At 42.5% G+C, this 22,352-nt stretch overlaps 2 protein-coding genes and 1 non-coding gene across 3 annotated transcripts in view; 2 read left to right on the top strand and 1 right to left on the bottom strand.

Moving 5' to 3' along the window:
* Nucleotides 1-16,786, bottom strand: part of LOC144071216 (polypeptide N-acetylgalactosaminyltransferase 18-like) — a 77,281-nt gene extending 60,495 nt beyond the window's left edge. The window contains exon 1 of the mRNA XM_077596117.1: nt 16,285-16,786. Within this exon, the coding sequence (XP_077452243.1) occupies nt 16,285-16,528 (244 nt within the window). The 5' untranslated portion in view covers nt 16,529-16,786. The remainder of the gene's footprint in view (nt 1-16,284) is intronic.
* On the top strand, nt 4,363-4,436 carry trnat-agu (transfer RNA threonine (anticodon AGU)). Its single transcript has one exon. It is a non-coding gene; the product is annotated as a tRNA-Thr (tRNA).
* On the top strand, nt 8,275-11,134 carry LOC144071217 (general transcription factor II-I repeat domain-containing protein 2-like). Its single transcript, XM_077596118.1, has 2 exons — nt 8,275-10,627; nt 10,808-11,134. Exon 1 carries the CDS (start codon nt 8,803-8,805, stop codon nt 10,612-10,614), a length of 1,812 nt encoding a protein of 603 aa, XP_077452244.1. The 5' UTR covers nt 8,275-8,802; the 3' UTR covers nt 10,615-10,627; nt 10,808-11,134.
* Nucleotides 16,787-22,352: the final 5,566 nt, after the last annotated feature.

Here is a 22,352-nt window from a genome sequence, read left to right as displayed (position 1 = left end):
ATGTCAAACTCAGTGGCGGTCCATGAATTTCCTAGTGACGCCTTCTGCTGTTGGAATCAATCCAACCCTCAAAAACTATTTTATGGCTATAAAACCTCTACTGCAGCTACAGCTGCGACACATAGAAAATCATCAATAATAACCTCATAGAATTGAAATATTATTTAGGAATATATCCATATTTTACTCACCAAAAATCATTTTTACCTGTACACAATATCCATCCTCCTTTCTTTCCTCCTTCTTTTCTATCGCCATCGAAGCTAATGCCGAAAGTCGAGCCTGTCCTGTCGTATTTCTGGCATACGTTTTTATTCGATTTAGTGCTGAAAATGTTCGTTCCCGGTTGTGACAGGCTTGTTTGCTTTGGAGTTGTCCGACCTTTCTTAATGATGTCCATCTTTTTTGTCTTGAAAAGTCCGTCTTGAAAATGGCTTTGACAGTAAATCTGCAAACAAATCCATTTCTTCTCCTCCTTCAGCCATTTCTGGTTGACAAAACCACTATTAAATCAACACAAAAATATATTTGCTTGTGCAGCTCGCTCCAGATACAGTTTGGTAGCTCTGGCTAATCCACTCTATCACTAGCCAATCATAGTTGGTGAAAGCGTCGACGTATCCCTACGCCTGCGAGAAGGCCTTGGGGTCGCCAAATCGAATTCGGATTGGTTAAAGCAACAGTTGTGTCGTCGCTTGTTTTATGCAGCAGAGCCTGCAGAACTGATTGTGAAGGCCTCAAGGCAGACCCTGGCAACAAATAGCTGAAATGTGATTGGTTAGATGCTTAAATATGAAAACACATCTGGAAGCAGCACAACCAGGGTAAAAGCAATGAAAGGAAGCTGACAGACAATTTGGAATTATTAATAAGTATTCATGGACAAAGCATAATTAACATCAGTCTGTGATTCAGATATTTTTTAAGCCAGCAGAGAAGGCCTTGCAGGCCCTGACGGTCCACCACTGGGTTATGGTGAATAATATGGTTTTAATTGTGTGTGGGGCGGCTCGGTGGAGCGAGTGTTCGGCACGTCGGCCTCACAGCTCTGGGGCCCTGGGTTGAAATCCAGATCGATCCACTTGTGTGGAGTTTGCCTGTTCTCCCTGGCCTGCGTGGGTTTCCTCTGGGCACTCTGGTTTCCTCCCACATTCCAAAAACATGCATGCTAGGCTGATTGGACACTCTAAATTGCCCCTAGGTATGGGTGTGAGGTTGTCATTGGTCTTCTTGTGCCTTGCGATCGGCTGGCCACCGATTCAGGGTGTCCCACTCTGGCCTGGAGTCAGCTGGGATAGGCTCCAGCACCCCCGCGACCCTAATGAGGATAATGCGGTTTAGAAAACGTTATGAGATGACATAATTGTGTGTGTGTGTCTGTCTATTTTGACAGGTCACTGCGTGGTGTGGTTCTTTGACTCTCACAGTTTAAAATGTTTGCTCTTTGTGCCTAACTTCAGGGCGGCCCGGGAGCTGAGTAGTTAGCACGTCGGCCTCACAGTGGGGGACTTGGGTTCAAATCCAGGTCGGTCCACCTGTGTGGAGTTTGCATGTTCTCCCTGGGCCTGCGTGAGTTTTCTCCGGGTACTCTGGCTTCTTCCCCCATTCCACTGACATGCATAGTAGGCTGATTGGACACTCAAAATTGCCCCTAGGTATGGGTGTGAGCGTGAATGGTTGTTTTTTTCCTTGTGCCCTGCGATTGGCTGGCCACCAATTCAGGATGTTTCCCACCTCTGGCCCGAAGTCAGCTGGGAAATGCTCCGGCACCCCCCATAACCCTAGTGAGCATAAAGGCGTTCAGAAAATGAGATGATATATTTTTCATTCAGTATTCAGTCAGTACCACAAATGAAAATTTAGCAAAAGCTAATGAATCTGTGTCATGCTCATCAGTGTGCCATGGTGATTCTGCCTCCATTCGAACTTCTGTTAGAATCTCTTGGGAATCATGTTGTCTGGGACTTACTTCCTCCTCTGACCCACTCTCTATTTCATATTCCAATTCATCGCAGGATGAAGTCAACGATTCTAGACGACTGCTTTTCATTGCCTCATATAATCGTCCTGCAATATTTCCCATTTCATATTCAGTTTTAACTATACAGAGGCAAATACGTAGCTACAACATTTTTGGGGGCACATTTGAATTGTTATGTATTGGTATGAGTCTTGAGAATAGATTGTTTTTCATTTTGACGAGATGTATTGATTATCTTAATTTAGTGTGGAAAAACGGTGAGTACTTTAATGTACATTACAATAACTGGGTTTATTATAGCACAGAACATAATCCACCTATACAGACGCTCCCCTACTTACGAACGAGTTAGGTTCCGAGCGATTGTTCATAAGTTGAATTTGTTTGTAAGTTGATTCAGTGCTATATTTTGTATTATAATTTATGTTTAAGGCCTATATAAGTATATTGAAGGTTTATATAAGTGCATTTGTATGTTTAAGGCTTGTATAAGTAACACGCATTGGTTTGTACTGAAAAAAACATTTAATAAAATGGAGAGAATATGTACAGTACTGTATAGAGAGAGAGAGAGATTTATGTATTAGAAACTGGCCGAAAGAAGCGATCTAACGACGATTGCACAGTTTTCTTCTTCTTTTCATCATAAATGATGCGGTAGCACTGTATGGCATCATTCAATTGATTTGCAAACTTTGTGCAACGTTCAATATTTGGGTCCTGCTGCTCGATCTTTCTGTTTATAAATGGTACTGACGGTCGAACGATTCAAGTTGTATGCCCGTGAAACGCTCACCACTCTCACGCGCATCAAGCTTCATTATTATTGCCCCTCGTTTCAAATGAAATGGTTTGCCTCTTCCTTGCAACTCCCTCAATAGAAGCATTTCGCTTTTTACCAACCATATTCAATAATGGAGGCACGAGATATTTAATGACACATATGAAAAAGGTTCTTTGCCCACTGGAGATACATTCACGCACTTCCGCATTGCAACGAAGAAGGTAGATGCTGGGTGAGCTGAGCCCTCACAGCGCCAGGCGTATTAGCGGCGGAAAGAAGCACTACTCGGAAAAAAATACAAAATTGGACTTACGAACATTTTTCGACTTAAACACAATTTGCAGACATGTTCGTATGTACCGTTGTTCGTAAGTTGAATGTTCGTAAGTAGGGGAGTGTCTGTATATGTAAATGTATATTGTGTTTCCTAGATCCAGTTCCTTTTTATTGGACGTTCCAGATGTATGTCGAAAACCCCCTTTTTTTCTTGTTGTTATTCTTTCTTCTAGGGGTGGACACTAACATAAATTGCTCCTCCTATAAACGTGGATGGATGGATCAGTATGAAATTTGGCAGGTATATTTTTGGCATTCATTATTTTGACATCAATCCTCTAAGCCTAATGTTTTATATTTTATTAATGTCTCTATATTTTCATTAATTAATTGCAAAATTAAGTTTGCCAATCCTCTGTTAATTGTGAACAGATGAGGATGAAATTAGTTTGGCATATTCTATGGATGGATTCACATCCAGTATCCTATGCAGTTCATGTTCAGAGGCAATTTGTTTGGAGTTGCGTTTGTATGCTTGTGTGTGTGTGTGTGTGTGTATATGTGTAATCGTTTACCTCCAACCTGCACAAGGGACTAAAGATTAAAATCAGCCCTTGGCTACAATCTTACATACAGTAACATCAATATGAATATGTTCAGTAACGTGCTGCCCCTGATTAAATAAATCAAACTGAACTGTTGACTGTGAGGCCTTAAGTTTGATGCGCTAAAGAAAGTTTGATAAAGACATCAAATAATGTGGGTGCTATGGCTTAGCTGGTCAAAGTGCCTGTCTGGGGAAGAGGAGATCCTGGGTTTGACTTCCAGCAGTACCTGATTGTACTTATATGCTGCATTCAGAACATGATGTTATAGTTGAAAAGGGACCTCAAGAAAAATAGTATCTGTTGACCAATAAAAGATTCCACCCTAACTTTGCTCTGAAATTAAAAGACATCAAAATGCAAATGTTCTACCACTGATCTACCACCAACATCCCCCTTGTTTTTCTCTGTCTATTTCAGGGTCTGGTATTTCACAAGAACATTTTTTAAACTCAGGAATTTTATTCAATATTGGTGTTCCATTTTGCTAGTTGTTTTGTAATTGTTTCGAATGGGCACATTTCCTGGCAACCAGTGTGTCTGTGGGGTAAACGGATTCTTTTAGCAATAGAAGTATTTGGATACCCAGCGTTTTTAAAATTGGTAGCTTATTTCACGCTGATCTTAAAATCTTCAAATTATTTGAAGAAAGTTGTATTAACAAGCCTTGAGTTTGATGCACCAAAGAAAGATTTATAAAGCTTTCAAGCATTGTAGGTTCTGTGGCTTAGCTGGTCAAAGTGCCTGTCTAGTAAACAGTAGATCCTGGGTTCAACTCCCAGCAGTACCTGATTGTCCTTTCATGCTGCATTCAGAACATGACTTTTACATTGAAAAGAGACATTTCTCTGGCTCTCAATGAAAGTAGTCCCCGGTTGCACTCTAACTTTCCTTTGAAATTACAAGACATATTAATGCTAATTTTCCGCCACTGAACTCCAAAATCTCACGTTTTTCTCTGTCTATTTCGGAATCCGATATTTCATGAGAATATTTTTTAACACATGGGAATTTAATTCAATTCTTATGTTCCATTGAGCAAGTTGTTTGGTAATTGTTTCCAATTGACACATTCTTGACAACCGATGTCTCTGTGGTGCAATCGGTCAGCACACTCAGCTGTTAACCGGGAGGCTGGTGGTTTGGACCTACCCAGAGAGGTATATCAGTCGGACAGAGTAGTCAGCTATTTCCAAGATGCTGTAGGTTCAACCCCACCCAAAGATGTCAGTCAATCAGACATAGCTTCTAGATGTTACCGAGAGAGGGCTTGTTGTTCAAATCTGCCCAAAAATTAGAGCCAAATGGCAATAGCAGAGCAGAGTTTTTAGGCCAACCAGAGAGGAGAGTCAATTGGCCAGAAAACTCAACTGTTGACTATGAGGTGGGAGTTTTAAACCCAACTGGAGTTGTTTCTCTTGAGAGAATTTCATTGTGTGATTTGATATTTTGCTTTGTGAGTTCCTTTTCGCAACAGAAGGATTTGGATACCCATCATTTTTTAAATTGGTAGGTTATTTCAAACTGAGCTTAAAACCTTCAAATTATGTGAAGAAATTCTTGTATTAACAATCCTTAAGTTTGATGCACCAAAGAAAGTTTAATAAAGACATTAGATATTGTAGCTGCTGTGACTTTTCTGGTCAAAGTTCCAGTCTAATAAACAGGGGATCCTGGATTCCACTTCCAGCAGTACCTGATTGTCCTTTCATGCTGCGTTCTGAAAATGACTCTTACATTGAAAAGAGAAATTTCTTTGGCTCTCAATGAAAGTAGTTCCTTTTGACCAATACAAGGTTGAACCCTAACTTTCCTCGGAAATTTCAAGACATATGAATGCTAATTTTCTACGGCTGACCTCGAACTTCTCACGTTTTTCTCTGTCTTTTTCAGGATCCGATATTTCATGAGAATACTTTTTAACACAGGAATTTAAATTGATTCTTATGTTCCATTGAGCTAGTTGTTTGATAATTGTTTCCAATGGACAAACTTCTTAGCAACCCGTGTCTATGTGGTGCAATCGGTCAGCATGCTCAGCTGTTAGCTGGGCGGCTGGTGGTTCAAACCCACCCAGGGACGTATGTCAGTCAGGCAGAGTACTTGGCTTTTACCCATAGGCTCTGGGTTCAAACCGAGTCAAAGATGTGATTCAATCAGACAGAGCTCCCAGATGTTATCCAGAGAGGGCTAGTTGTTCATACCTACCCAAAATTGAGAGTCAATTGGCCAAAACACCCAGCTGTTGACAAAGGCTCGTTGTTTGAGTCCATCCATAGAGCAGAGTCAATTGGCTAGAGAACTTGACTGTTGACTGTGAGGCGACAGTTTTAAACCCTTGAGTTGTGTCTCTTGAGAGGATATCGTTGTTTCATTTGACCTTTTGCTTTTAATGTTCCTTTAGCAATAGAAGTATTTGGATACCCATCCTTTTTTAAAATTGGTAGAATTTTTTCAAGCTTGAGCTTAAAACCTTCAAATTATTTGAAGAAAGTCTTCTTTTAACAAGCCTTAAGTTTTATGCACGAAAGAAAGTTTGATAAAGACATTGGATCATGTAAGTGAGCTTTTCTTTAGCCAAATAATTACTAGGGCATTAAGTATGACTAAATAGTAATTCACAGTTTGTATTTAGGGAATTTGAGCAACAATTTAAATGGTAATTATCGCTTACCTTCCGGGCGACCAATCGACCGTGTACCGATTTTCCTTTCATGCTGCTTTCCAAAAATGACTTTTACCTTGAAAAGAGAAATTTCTCTGGCTCTCAATGAAAGTAGTCCCTGTTGATCAATACAAGGTTGAACCCTAACTTTCCTCTGAATTTACAAGACATCAAAATGCAGTTTCTCCACTATTGACCTCCACCATCTCCCATATTTTTCTCTGTCTATTTAGGGATCCGATATTTAATGAGAACATTTTTTAAACTCGGGAATTTCATTCAATATTGATGTGTCTTTTATACCAGGGGTAGGCAAAACTTTTTGAATGGCAGCTTATTGATAATGTGTTTAATTTGGGGGCGGGCCGAGGTTGAAAAAAATGTACACACAATCCGGGGGCGGGGAGAGCGCGCGAATCCCGCGACGACAAAACGTCCGGTCGACCAAACGTCTGTTCTTCCAAACGTCCGTTCGACCAAACGTCCGGTCGACCAAACGTCCAGGGACAAAACGTCCGGGGACCAAACGTTTTTCGACGAAACGTCCGGTCACGCTTTGGGATTGCCCATTCATTCCACCTATTTTATCTCACATACATACTCCACACAATGATGACCCACCAGGGATCGAAACCTCGACCACTGGATATATAAATATAATATAAATCGTTAAAGAGAACAATTTTATCAATCTTTGTTAACTTTAGTAAATACTTACCTATCCTTCAATCTACTTCAAGATTATACCAGTTTTATGATAAATCATGTCAAGATTGTTTTGACGAGCAATATTTAGGGTAAATCATGTGTCCATGTACATGTCACATGTACACATAAATTACAGTGGTACCTTGAGATACGAGCTTAATAAATAAATAAAATAAAATCAGACTTAGGCTTGTCATCATCATTGACTAGACAAAAGCCTAATTGTCATCATACCCAGCTGCGTATGACGAAATTGAAAGTGGTTCTCCACAAAGTGCGCTTTTCCCAGGCAAGAGCCCAACCAAGTGATAGTTTCATACTTGCTGGCATTCTGCCGTGATGGATACATCGCATCACCTCCCGAGCGCAACCAACTCCCGGCGACTGCGAAAAGGTTTGCCTCACCGATGCCAACAAAGAATAAAATGGATCACTTGCCTCCCACTGTCTGCTTACTTACCTTCAGTCAGCCAGCAGGAGGCAGATCGCCCCCCAACGTCCTTCATGTTTCCTCACCCCAAAGTTGTTACACAGAGGGGATTGTGTGTTGTGCTACTGCAATTCAGAGTCCTGATGGCTGTGGGAAAGAAGCTGTCCTTAAGCCTCTTTGTCCGTGCTTTTTGAGACCAGTAGCGCCTGCCAGAGGGAAGCAGCTGGAACAGGTCGTGACCAGGGTGGTCCGGGTCCCCAACGATGTTCCTGGCTCTGCAGAGGTAACGAGGGCTGGCAATATCTTCCAGTGAGGGCAGAGAGCAGTCGACGATCCTCTGGGCAGTGTTGATCACTCTCTGCATCACCTTTTTGTCTGCTGCCGTGCTTCCAGCGTACCACACTGTGATGCCGTATGCCAGGATGCTCTCCACAGTGGCTTTATAGAAGGTTACCAGAAGCTTAGTGTCCAAGTTGTTCCTCCTGAGTACCCTCAGGAAATGGAGTCGTTTCTTGGCCTTCTTCACTACTGCCGTGGTGTTTGTGGACCAGGAGAGCTTGTCCGTGACGTGGACCCCCAGGAATTTAAAGGACTGGACCCTGTCTACACGAACTCCATTTATGAGGAGTGGGGCCAGATCTGTGCTCTGTTTGCGGAAGTCCAGGATTATTTCTTTAGTTTTTGTGTTGTTCAGTGAGGTTGTTCATCGAGCACCACAAAGACAGTTTGTTGACCTCGTCTCTATAGGCCGCCTCATCCCCTTCTGAGATGAGTCCGACCACAGTGGTGTCATCAGCAAATTTGATGATGTAGTTAGACTGGTGGGTTGGTGTACAGCAGGGGTCACCAAACTACGGCCCGCGGGCCGGATACGGCCCGCCGGCACATTTGGACCGGCCCTCTGAACAATACCAGAGACGCTATCGTTTTTTTTTATTTATTTTTTTAAAAAATTTTTTTATTTTATTTTATTATTATTTTTTTTTTGGGATGCAGCCCGCCGGCACATTTGGACCGGCCCTCTGAACAATACCAGAGACGCTATCGGATTTATTTTCCTATTTGGCCTTGAAGACTGGGACGTTTTAATCTTGTGTTTGGTTCATTGCACCCCTGCTGAGCCCACAAATCATCCCAGTGAAGCGGGCCTTCGCATTGCTCCTTTGGTGACATGCGCGGGGAGAGTGTTTGCCTTTGATGCAAGCGGGCATTCCACCGTTGCATGCGTGAGCAGAGTGTTAGCGAGACATCTGGACGATCGCAGGTGAGGGCGGAGCCCTGGTACCATTGCTATTGCGATGCTATTCAAGCATATAAAAACTGTGCAACCTGAACCTGTTTGAGAACGGAATAATGGCGAAAAGGTTAGTTAAGAGAAAAATTGATTCAGAATGCAGGGTATTTAACCTGCAGTGGACAAACGATTATTTTTTTGTTCAATGCAAAGAAAAGGCTGTTTGTCTCATCTGTCAAGAGACGGTGGCAGTATTCAAAGAATACAATCTTCGCCGGCACTACAAATCCCGTCACAAGGACAAGTACGATAGCGTGCAAGGCCAAATACGAGCAGACAAACTCTCAAAGCTAAAAGTTGGACTATTATCTCAGCAGACTACATTTCTACGCCAAGCTCAGCTGAACCAGGCATCCGTTCGGGCCAGCTTTTGGGTTGCTAAACTGATAGCAAGCAACGGTAAGCCTTTCACTGACGGAGAGTTTTTTAAGAAATGTATGGATGTTGTCGTGGAGGAAGTGTGTCCCGAGAAGAAAGATGCATTTAATGCCGTAAGTCTGTCGGCGAGTACAATCACCAGACGCGTTGAAGAAATCGGGAATAATGTCTATGCCCAGCTGCAGCAGAAGACGAAAGAATTTGACTTTTTTTCATTAGCACTGGATGAAAGCACGGACGTGCAAGACACAGCGCAACTGCTCATTTTTATTCGTGGAGTTAGCGCAAACTTTGAGATATGCGAGGATCTGGCAGCCCTCCAAAGTCTCAAAGGGACCACAACGGGAGAGGATATTTTTGACAAAGTGTGCCAAACCATGGAGAAGTTGGACCTGGACTGGTCAAAGCTGGCTAGCATCACGACTGACGGGGCTCCTAGCATGGTGGGCGAAACTCGCGGTTTAATAGGACGCATGAACCGTGAGTTGGAAAAAAGGGGTCTCACCGCCCCGCTACGAGTCCACTGCCTAATTCACCAGCAAGCACTGTGCTGCAAAGTGTTGACGTGGGATTCTGTAATGAAGGTTGTGGTGTCGTGCATAAACTTCATGAGGGCAAAGGGACTTAAACACAGGCAGTTCCAAGAATTCCTGTCTGAACTGGAGTCTACGCACGGAGATGTGCTGTACTACACAGAGGTCCGATGGCTGAGCCGGGGCAGAGTTTTGAGGCGTTTTTACGAGCTTCTACCCGAAATTAACGCATTTCTTCATTTAAAAGACAAAACGGTCCCAGAGCTGATCAACCCAGAATGGAAATGGCACCTCGCATTTTTAACAGACGTGACAGAAATACTTAACCGCCTTAACTTGCAGCTACAAGGCGAAGGGAAACTCATTTGCGACATGTATTCACACATAAAAGCATTTGAGGTGAAATTAGCGCTGCTTTTGGAACAAGTGAAAAAGCGCAACTTTGTCCATCTTCCTGCTACCCAAAACCTGTCGACAGAGAACCCAGCGGTCCCGTTCCCAGCTGAAAAGTGCGTGGAAGCACTGGAAATGCTGAAGGCGGAGTTCGGTGTGCGATTCACTGAACTACATGTTCATGCAAAAGAAATCCGTCTTTTTCAGAACCCCTTTGTTGCCGACATTGATGAAGCCCAGCCTTCATATCAGTTTGAGTTGGCTGAGTTACAGAACTGTGATGTTCTGAAAGACGCATTCAAGATCAACAGTCTCATTGACTTCTATGCCTCCCTCCCAAACGACACATATCCAAACATCAAAAAACATGCAATGAAAATGTCCTCAGTTTTTGGCAGCACGTATATCTGCGAGAAAACCTTTTCTCGCATGAAACTGCTGAAAACTCCGATGAGATCAAGATTGACAGATGAACATTTGCATCAGTGCTTGAGACTGGCTGTAACTAGAATGGAACCTGATATTCAACTTCTCACCAGCCAGATGCAGGCCCACAGTTCACACTGATGAACAGACATAGGTAAGCTCACTTTTCTGACTTGAATGAGTCATTCTGAGCATAAACAAATATAATCATAATAAAATCTACTGGGATAAAATCCATCTTTACAACCATACTGGTAGTGAAATGTATTGTGCTGTGTAGGTGCGGTTTCACTTAGTTCAGTTTCTCAACCTGCTTCCTTTGTGGTTTTCACAGGGAAGTTGATGAGAGAGCTGCAAACAGCGGTGTCTACAAGCCTATTGGAACAAAAGGATTATAAGGAAGAAACACAAGAACTTTAGGAGACTGCTCATATGTGTCAGAGAGATTCTGCTCTGACAACTGAGCTGAACTTTTATCTGTTAAGATTGTGCATGGCACAACAGAAAGTTAATGTTCCATGGCTTTTTTTCTATGAAGAACCCAGAGAGAGTTATTTACTTCTTATTTATTTCATAAATAGTGTTATTTATTTCCTGTTTTTTATGTGAAGAACTCAGAGAGGGTTATTTAGTTATTATTTATTTCATTAATAGTGTTATTATTTGTTTTCTGACTTTTTTCTGTAAAGTTCCTGGAAAGGGTTATTTGGTTATGTGTGGCTTTCTGGAAAACAATAAAAAAAAATTAAGCTCCCTGTTGGGGTAATCATTATTATAAATGTGTTTGCAATGAATATAAAGCCTTATAATATACATGCTTACTATATTAATCAATATATTTGTTTATTAGGAATAGTAATGCTCATCCTAAATGTGTAACTATATTAAACAATATAGTTATATGTGTTGATCGCTTTCAACGAAGACAAACGCTTACGCCAAGGTCGCTCTCCAGGACAGCTGGGTCCAGCGAGAGATACAAGTTCGAAAGGACATAAAACAATCCACTGAGTTCTTGCTCCGAGGACTGATTACTGGAAGATACGCCTCAACCCCTTCCCCAGATGCGAGTTCGAAATGAAGATCGGTGAAGGACGCTTAAATTGTTGTTGGGTCAGCGGATGGCTATCAAGCATATTGTTTTAATTTGTGACGCTAGTTTGACGCTAGGTTTGCTTGATTATGGAATTGTTTTGTTTCTTGCTTACGCAAATGGAATCGATAACCTTGTAATTGTTTTGATTTGAAGCCTTAAATGGGCAGGACATAATGCCGCTCTTTAGAATAATCTTGATCGGCGGAGCGGCGGGATGTATTCTCTTCTTGCAAGAATTAAATGTGATGTGACTACAGATGCCTTTTTTATTGAAAGCTGAATTGGAAAAACCTAAGGATAAACGTACAATTGGATGAACCTAACACTCCCCTACGATCGTCACACTTTTTCTGTTACAAACTGACACCGGCCCCCCATCAGAGAAGGGAAAAGTTATGTGGCCCTCACAGGAAAACATTTGGGGACCCCTGTTGTACAGTCATAAGTGTACAGGGAGTACAGAAGATCACTCAGTACACAGCCTTGAGGGGAGCCAGTGCTCAGTGTAATGGAGGAAGAAAGGTGGGAACCAAGTCTAACAGTTTGTGGTCGGTTGGTTAGGAAGTTCTTTATCCAACAGCAGATGGAGGAGGATAGTCCAAGGTGGGAGAGTTTGTCAGTCAGAATGTCCGGTTTCATGGTGTTGAAGGCTGAGCTATAGTCAATGAAAAGCATCCTCACGTAATTCCCATGGTGTTCCAGGTGGCTCAATGCTGTATGTAGAGCAATGGTGATAGCATCCTTAGTGGACCTGTTAGCTCTATAAGCAAACTGGTGAGGGTCAACTGAGGGAGAGATTGTATTCCTGATATGGCGGGCTATCAACTTTTCAAAGCACTTCATGATCACAGGCGTGAGAGCAACAGGCCTATAATCATTCATGCTGTCAATGGTTGGCTTTTTGGGGACAGGGATAATGGTGGCAGATTTCAGGCAGGATGGAATGATGGATTGTTGCAGGGAACAATTGAAGATTTTTGTGAAGACTTCAGCCAGCTGGTCAGCACAGGCTTTGAGCACCTTCCCAGGTACTCCATCAGGTCCAGCAGCCTTCCTGGTATTCACAGACCGCATTTCCAGTCTCACTTCCTGTTCCTGGAACTTCAGTGTGTTGCTGCAGGGTAGTGGCGGGGGTGTTGAGACTGGGTCTGATTTGTCAGTCTCAAACCGGGCAAAGAAACGGTTCAGTTCCTCCGCTAGTGAGGCATCTGCGTTAACAGACGTATTATTGTTATTGTAGTTGGTAATATGTCGTATTCCCTGCCACATCTTCTTTGGGTTATTTTCTGTGAAGTGCTCCTCTATTTTCTTAGTATATTCTGCCTTGGCCTTTTTAATGCCTCTTTTCAGCTCAGCTCTGGCAGCTCTATATTTCATCTTGTCCCCTGATCTGAAAGCGGTGTTACGGCATTTGATGAGTGCCTGTGTCTCCTTGGTCATCCAGGGTTTTTGGTTAGGAAAAACCCGTATTTGTTTATTTCTGGTGACGTCGTCCATGCAGTTTTTGATATAGGAAAGTACAGCGTCCGTATAGTCCTGGAGATTGTCGTGTTCAAAGAGTTCCCAGTTGGTGCGGAAAAAACAGTCCTGCAGCTGAGAAAGGGCATCCTCGGGCCAAGTTTTTATTGTCTTTATTTGTGGCCTTGTTAGCCTCCGGAATGGAGTGTATGCTGGGGTGAGGGCTAGACAGAGGTGATCTGATCCAGCTAAGTGAGGGAGGGAAGTGGCTTTGTAAGCATGTTTGATGTTAGAATAAACATGGTCAAGAGTTTTGTCTCCCCTCGTGTGACATTTTACGTATTGAATAAACTTAGGTAAAACAGTCTTTAAACATGCTCTGTTGAAGTCACCAGCAACAATACAGACTCCACCGGGGTGGTCAAGCTGTTGTTTGTTTACAGCCATTAGCAGGAGGTTTAATGCCGTGTTGACGTTAGCATCAGGAGGAATATAGATCGCCGTTACTATGACGACCGTTAGCTCTCTCGGTAGATAGTAGGGCCTACATCGTACTGCCAATAGCTCTAAGTCCGGGGAACAGTGAGTGTCAATGATCCTACTGTCACCACACCATTCATTATGTATGAACAAGCAAAGTCCTCCTCCTCTGCTTTTGCCTGTGAGTTCCTTTGAACGATCGTTCCGAAAAAGCGTTCGGCTAGCTAGCGACACCGCAGCGTCAGGGATTTGCGGGTGTAGCCATGTTTCCGTGATGAGAATAATGTTACAGTTCTTAACAAAGCTGTTGGTAGCAATTCGAAGTTCCAACTCATCCATTTTGTGGGTGATGGATCTGGCGTTGGTCAAAAAGATACTCGGAAGCGGTGCTCGGTGTAGTTGTTGACTTAGCTTAGCAGCAAGGCCCGCCCGACAACCGCGCTTTAGCTTCCTTTCTCTCCGCCGCCTTCGCCTCCTTCGACGTGCTTTGAGTGGGCTGACTATCCACGGAGATCCCGGAGGTCTCGAGATGCCCTCGGGGATATCGTAGGTTCGTTGGTAGTTCGTTGTGACATCAGATATATCGCATCTCCTTCCGATAGCAATTAAGTCGTGGCGACTGTAGGAAAAGTTTGCCTCGCAGATGTTGGTAAATAACGATAGGATTGAGAAAAGAAAACACCAAACTGGAGAGCAAAAAGCTGCTGCATCCGTGTGCGCCGCCATTTTGGATTGTGTTCGGGGACTGAGCTCGTATGTCGATTTACTCGTATCTCTAATCAACGTTTCCCATAAAAATGAACTAAAAAACTAATTAATTTGTTCCAACCCTCTGAAAAAAACACAAAAAACAGAATGGAAATAGAAAAACATTTTTATTTGTTCTAATTTGCCATCTATTAACAGAGTAACAAATAACTAGTGGTTATGATGTTTAATAGTCCTAAAATTACACGGATTTCGCGGAGGGGAGAGAGAGAGAGAGAGAGAGAGAGCGAGAGACTTTTTGCACGGCAACGCGCTCGTAACATAACATAAACAAATCTAAATGTACTTGGATTACGATAACAGACACACTCAAAAATAAGTTTAATCTAACCTTACACTAAACTTAATTCTAATTTTGTTTTACATTTATATAACCTTTCTTCTCCCGGGTTTGCTCTATTTGCCCCGCCTCCACCCTGACTTTCATCTGCAGTTTTTAAAAGGAACCTATCGAGGGTTGTTTGCTTTTGTCTTCCCTTCAAAATATTCCGAAAATGATGCACACAAATGTCCTCATAATAGGATAATGCACGACCACTTACCGATGAGAAGTAGTATACTCCTCTCGTATTGGCGAGCAAGCTCAGCCATGTCTACACCATTCTGCACTGGGAGGAAAAACACAACACTCCACACAGTGCTCGTAGAGACATTTACACGAGGGAGTTGCGACGGGAAAGACAGGGCCCATGTTGTTCTCAAAAGCAGCTTCTCTCGTTGGCCGCACCTGACTGTATGCTCGTATATCAAAATTAGTCTCGTATCTCAAGGTAAATATTTGCTCGAAATTTTACTCGTATCTCAAATTGCTCGTAATTCGGGGCACTCGTATGTCGAGGTATTACTGTACATATATTGCTCGTCAAAACAATCTTGACAATAATGTGACATGTACACATAAACAACTTCAAATTATGAATTCAAAACACCTTAGCATTAAATAGAACCCCAAAGGAGTAAAAGTCTCTCTATGTTGTCGTTCAGTACAGAGAGGCCATGCCAACGAGTCGTCGCTTTTAATACTTCCTTCTGCTTGAATAGAGTAGTGATGCTAATTGGTGCGTTACAGCCGGTTGCATTACCTTGCAATATCAGTCAAACACACGCCACTTTCACCTCTTCTGTTTTTTGATGAGTAACGGCCCGTTAGTTCTTAAATAAAGAACTACGTGATGACAAACGGCAGTCAAAAGACAGTTTTTGTTGTTCTGGGAGGCTCCAGGCGGAAGTAAACAATCTGCAATAATGTTACTAGAATAATTTCTAAATAAAATAACGGATACAGGAAATTCATTTACGTTTAGAGGGATTTCGTAACTTTGATCTTGTTTTCGTATGTTGGGATGGTCATTTGCATATCAAAGGGTTTTGTAACCTAAAAATTGCGTAACTGGAGGCTTTCGTAAGTCGAGGTCCGACTGTATTATTCAATGAGCAGCAACCGATTAAGCGTGTCCCCTGCGTAGTGCCCATGGTTGCCTGGTAAAGGCACCAGCATACGTGCAACCCTTGTGAGGATAAACAAGATGGAAAATTATTGAAAAGGAAGATATTGTTTTTGCAACTTTTAGAACAAATAACAATGTTTTGGATGATTCATCTATTCCAGTGGTCCCCAAACTATTCCAGAAAGGTGCGGGTTTTCGTTCCAACCCATGAAGAGGAAACCTTTCCACCAATCTGGTATTCTAGAAGTAAAATCAGCGGATTGCTGTCAGGTGCTTTATTTTCAGCAGAAACCTCATTGGTTAAACTGTTTGTGTTGGATCGGTTGGAACAAAAACCTGCACCTATAGCGGCCCATCGAGGACCGGTTTGGAGACCTCTGATCGAATCTATCTTTTAAAAAAAACATAACAAAACATCCCTTTAATCTAGTCGTGATAGTTCACAATATTTATCATGTATCATTAAGCCTAAGTGTGTGAGGCTGCTGGGGGAGCAATATCCATCTGCTTCATAATGAACTCAGACTGAGAGCAAAACATCCCCGAGCCGCATGCGCTGACCTTTGATGTGCTCATTGACGATGCTTTCCAGCTTGTCCAACCTCTCCATTATCCTCAGGGTCTCCCCTTTGCTGTCCTCGTCCAACTTTCTCTCCAGCTCGACGTCCGTCTCTTCAACTTTAGGACTGCTGTTCGCCATGAAGTTGGTGATCCAGCCGACGTAGAGGAGACAAACGATGTTGGTCATGCCACTCAGAACCACGCATGTCGATACCAAAGTTTTAGTCCTCCTGCTGAACCACATCGCGACATCCCTCCTTCTCCTGTGTCCGAAGCGCGCGGGTTGTCGGTGTGAGGCAAAAACAAAGAAGTGGAGTCAGAAGTCCTCCTCTGCTTTCACCGGTCCCGAGTGAGACGTGGTCCAATTTTGCCAAAACTCTTTAAATTCACAGTCAAAATAACAGCAATTCCTCTGATAGCACTAACAAGAGAATGCTGCTCCTCGATGGCTGAGCATCCAGCAAGTCAAGCTTTGCGAGCCGTTGCAAAGCTGTCTGATGATCACTCTCTAATCCTCCGGTCCAATAGGATGGAGAGGAGGCGGGCACAGCTGGAGCACAAGGTAAAACTAGGTGGGGGTTGTGTGGGACGACAAGAGGATGCTCAAGTGTATCTACATACCCTTGGAAGGCTTGGTTAAAGCTCAGATGGAATTTTTGCTTAGGGGTCATTCTTTAAAAATAAGATTTCACAGCTCTCATTTTCTGCTCCATATTCATCAATAATAAGTAATAAACTAGCAAAGGCTGGATTAGTATATCAATTTGCAGATGAGTGGTAAAATTATAATTGCATGATTTGTTATTTACAATACTGGGCATTATCAGTAACAGGATTACAAATGTTAGCTTTTTCAGGAGTAGAAAATAGCTGTTAATATAAAAATTCATTCTATGTAAAATTAAAATTAATGGTTTTCTATACTGGAAGCACCTCCTGGTGTAGTTTCACTAGCCTGACTTCGATGTGGGCAAGCGCGGGCTCAATTCCCGAGGGTGGCAGTATGATTGTGAATGCGGATGGTTGTTTGTCTGTCTGGACTGTGACTGGCTGGTGACCAGTCTAGGGTGTAGTCTGCCTTTTGCCCAAAGACAGTTGGGTTAGGCTCCAGCAACCCCCGGAACCCTTTCGAGGATGGGTGGTATGGAAGATGAATAAATGAATGAAGTGATATTCTATAGTAATTATGTATATAACAATTAGGGTTGAATGAGACAGTCAATCATGGCTGACGACTGTATATAAAAATATACAAAATAGAAAACAGGGAATAAGCCGGTCCTTCGGTCTCTTTTCAATATCTCCCTCCACCAATACACCTAAATCAAATAATCGGGGTCAGTATCAAGCTTCTGGACAGCTTGCTGATGACTTGATCATTTGATTCAGGTGTGGTAGAGGAGGGAGATATGAAAAAACGAACCAGATAGCGGCTCTGAAGGACTCGAGTTGGCCACCCCTGTTTTAGAAAATTGATCAAGTCCACTAAATAAATGATGTTATTAACTATTTTCTTCTACCATGATAAAAAGATGTTGTGGGCCACAAGTCCCATGCATATTAATTCATATTTGACATTTTATGTTTATTAGATCACTTACCGAACCGATTAAGAGTTGTGGGGGTGCTGGAGCCTATCCCAACTAACTACAGGCATCAGGCGGGGGACACCCTGAATCGGTAACCAGCCACTAATAAGGCACAAGGAGAGAGACAACCATACACGCTCACACTCAAACCTAGGGGCAATTTAGAGTGTTCAGGTAGCCTACTTTGTATGTTTTTACGATGTCGGAGGAAACCAGAGTACCCCTTAGAAAACCCATGCAACCCAGGGGAGAGCATACAAACTCCACACAGTGAGGACCGCCCTGGGATCGAACCCTTATCCCCAGAACGGTGAGACCAACGTGTGAATTACATTCTAACTGGGCCGCATTTTATGTTTATTAAATTAATGATACTTTGAAAAAAAATGTAACTTAATTTTAATTCATGTTGGTGCCTAAGAGTTTTGGAACAAAAGAAAATGTCATTTTAGAAGGAATTCCAGATATATTGGTGCCCCCCAAAAAATCATGGGCACAAACTGATCACAATTGGGCATTGAATCCAAGTTACAGCCAGAAACTCTTTTTTGTATTGATTTTTGCCTGCATTTTTCAGCAGGTCAAGAACATTCCTGGATTCCCCGCTCTTGGGTCCTCGACCAGTCACTTTTGAGGAATTTCCACTCTCTTCATCCTGCAAAACCAGGGGGTCCGCTAGGGGAAGCCCGTTGAGGGAGGGTACTCACTAACATGTGTCAGGCCCAGGTCCAGACAGGTAGATGGATTCGCTTGTCTACCAATCACAAGTCCAGTACCAGATGAGTCGAGAATGCCAGGAGTGGCTCATCTATAATCACTGAGATATTTAAGTCACCCACAGATTAGACGTCGCTGGATCGTCTTTATCAGTCCACTGTAAAGTACCTTCTCACGATACCTCCTTGTTTGCCTCACCTGATCTCTGACCTCTTGTTTTGTCCTTGGAACTCGACCATGTTCACGACCACGCATCTTGTACCTTTGCTCTGGACCCCTCTATTGACCTCTCGGCTATCAACCCCTGCGCTACGTATACCGACTTGCAAACCCTGCGCTACGTATACCGACTTGCAAACCCTGCTCCCCTTGTACCTTCGCCCGCAATAAATAGAAGACGCTTCGTCAAATTTGTGTTTGTGCCTGCTTTGGGGCCCTCTGCCTACGGCCGTGACAACATGTTTCTTTTCAGCAGCTGATTTGGCCAACGAGGCAGGCCGGAATTGGTGCAGCCGGTATTTAAGAACGGATGCCACAACCAGCGGGTTGTAGAAGTATTGCGTGCCTTGCCCTTGCTTATCGCCTTGTTTGACCAACACTTCGCAGAGAATTTTTACGTTTGTATTTTGTACTTTGAAATCCTTAGTTTATTCGCCGACTCAGTCATGCTGTTTTATTGTACTTTTTGATCCTTAGTTCTATTCGCACGACTCAATCGTGCCTTTGTTTTATTTGATACTTGTGTTGTTGCGTGCTCCCTTTCTTCAATAAATACCAAGTTTTGTAAATATCAATCCCTTCATTCCTGAGTTGTGTGAATCTCTCTTTCAGAGGCTTGCCGATCAAAACACCTGCTAGCGACTGATAGGCCAGTGTTTTCACCTTCTTGCTACTGCAACAAAGTGAATTTCCCAAGTACATGATGAATAAAGTCTAGTCTAGTCTACTCTAGCCTCCGCTACTCTACTCGAGTCTACTCTCCTTCCCTCTAGCCTACTGTACTCTACTCTGCTCCCACCCCGCTCCCTCTTTCAGGAAACAATTTTCTTTTCAGGAAAAAAAAAAACCTGAACTCTCAAAATAATCCTATAAACCTGGGCCATTAATTCTCCGATAGATGAGTTCATTTGTTTTAACAAATTTGTCAAATTTGTCGTGGGGCTGAAACATCCTCAAACAAATGTAGTCTTCAGTACCCGATAACAAAGTTAATATAGGGAGGACTTTAAAGTGTGAACTCTTTATTTTTGGTGATAACAATTATTTGTGAAAAAGGGTTAGGTTACAACAATTATAAACATATGTACTTGCATGTCCTATTACTACAAGTATGTGTGCTAGTACTTAAAAGTCTGTGTAAAACGACTTGCATTAATATAAGCACATGTAGTTGTGTGCATTAGTACTGCAAGTACATGTACTTGCATGAACTTGTTCTATACGTATACCAAACAGTGCACAAAAGTTACCCATGCAATTTCACCAGAACTAGCATTCTCTAATTTGTGAATAAAATTCAACATTGATAGGATGAAGCAGCCTGATTCTCCATTGGGAAACAGTTATCTGGTAGGCAAAAGGATAGAGGATGTTGTGTGCTTCAATTTTTAATCCTAATTGCCGTATAATTTCTTACACATTGCTCCTTTAACATTTCAAACCTACTGCTTTGTTTTTTTTCCACCCTCAAATCGAAGTAATCGAATCCAATGCAAAGATCATACGCGCCATCTGCAGGCATACCATAGTACTCCATAAATAAAGTTGGAAATTTCTCTCTCTCATTTACTGCACCGCTTTATCCTCATTAGGGTCGCGAGGGGTGCTGGAGCTTATCCCAGCTGACTCAAGGACAGAGGCAGGGGACACCCCGAAACGGTGGCCAGCCGATCGCAGGGCACAAGGAGATGGACTGATAGTGCACACTCATACCTTGGGGCAATTTAGGGTGTCCAATCAGCCTACTATGCATGTTTTTGGAATGTGGAAGGAAACCGGCGTACCCAGGAGAAACCCATGCAAGCCCGGGGAGAACATGCAAAATTCATACAGATGGACATGACCAGGAATTGAGCTCAAGACTCCCATTGTGAGACCGATGCACTAATCACTCATGCCAATGAGCCATTGTGAAATTTTATAATTGTTATGTTAATAAATTTTGTTTGATTTTGAAAATGACAGGCCATCAAGAAGGGTTTAAGACACAGAGTATTTCAGCTGCTTAGTTATTAGGAGTAGTTCAATATTATATTTTTTACATTTATACAAAGTACACGTATAAAGATTTTCAGAATAATCTGACACCTTAGTTTACACAATTTATTCATTCCACACTAGGTGATGACAAGTTATTATTTTAGTTCTTATATTGTAGTTGAAAGAAACCAGGCATCATATATGAGCCATCGGCCCTTACTCCACCTGACAAAACCCACTCTTGCCCTCCTTTCACACATAAAACAATGTGCGTATGTAGTAGTCTTATTTAAACCTGTGTTACTTATGATCAAAGGAAGACCCACTCCACCACCTGCGCCAAGGCCACCCCAATAAAACACTGGCTAAATGCCAAGCAAGTTGAAAACTCACTGTTGCAGATATGTGGGGCCTGCCTTAATAGCAAAGTAAGCAAGACGTTAACAGTTTGATTTTGACGCAGTGGCGATGCCTTTCCGGAACAGATGAAGTGACAGCAGGGACGGCTATTTACAGGTGTGTTTAGTGAGCATTTGGCAGCAGATCAGTCGTGGCCTTGGTAAACTCTGGTCTCGGGCAAGTGTTTGACTCAGTTAGAACGAAGTCTTGAGCACAACATTTTTATACGTACATACCAGTGGTGTGCCGCCAGGGGCTTCAAGGCCTTCTCTGCTGGCCTAAGAAATATCTGAATCACAGACGATTGATGTTAATTATATTTTGTCCATGAATACTTATTAAATAATTCCAGATTGTCTGTTAGCTTCCTTTCATTGCTTTTCCCCCTGGTTGCACTGCTTCCATATGTGTGTTTTCATATTGAAGCATTTAACCAATCACATTTCAACCATTATTTGTTGCCAGGGTCAGAAATCTGCCTCAAGGCCTTCACAATCAGTTCTAATGCTCTGCTGCATTAAACAAGCGTTTATAAGACAGTTGCTTAAACCAATCATAATTCGATTTGGTGACAGCAAGGCCTTCTCGCAGGCGTAGGGATACGTCATCGCTTTCACCAACTATGGTTGGCTAGTGACAGAGTGGCCTAGCCAGAGCTACCAATCTATATCTGGAGCGAGCTGCACAAGCAAATATATTGTTGTGTTGATTTAAAGCCATTTTCAAGACAGACTTTTCAAGAAAAAAAAGCTGGACATCATCTCACGCCTGTGATCATGAAGTGCTTTGAAAAGTTGGTAGCCCGCCATATCAGGAATACAATTCCTGGTCTACAAACACCACGGTAGTAGTGAAGAAGGCACCCAAACATGCTGACCGATTGCGCCACAGAGACAGACAGTGTTAGCTCAGAAATGTGTCAATTGGAAACAATTAACAATCAACTTGCTCAATTGAACATAACAATTGAATTCCTGTGTTAAAAAATATTCTCATGAAATATCGGATCCAGAAATAGAAAAAAACATGTGAGAAGTTTGAGGTCAGTGGTAGAAAATTATGATTAATAAGTCTTGTAATTTCAGAGGAAAGTTAAGGTGCAACCTTGAATTGGTCAACAGAAAATACTTTTTTCGAGAGCCAGAGAAATGTCCATTTGCAAAG

The sequence above is a fragment of the Stigmatopora argus genome, chromosome 3 (assembly GCF_051989625.1).
Source record: "Stigmatopora argus isolate UIUO_Sarg chromosome 3, RoL_Sarg_1.0, whole genome shotgun sequence".
Lineage (NCBI taxonomy): Eukaryota > Metazoa > Chordata > Actinopteri > Syngnathiformes > Syngnathidae > Stigmatopora > Stigmatopora argus.
This window is presented reverse-complemented; position numbering and strand designations above follow the sequence as displayed.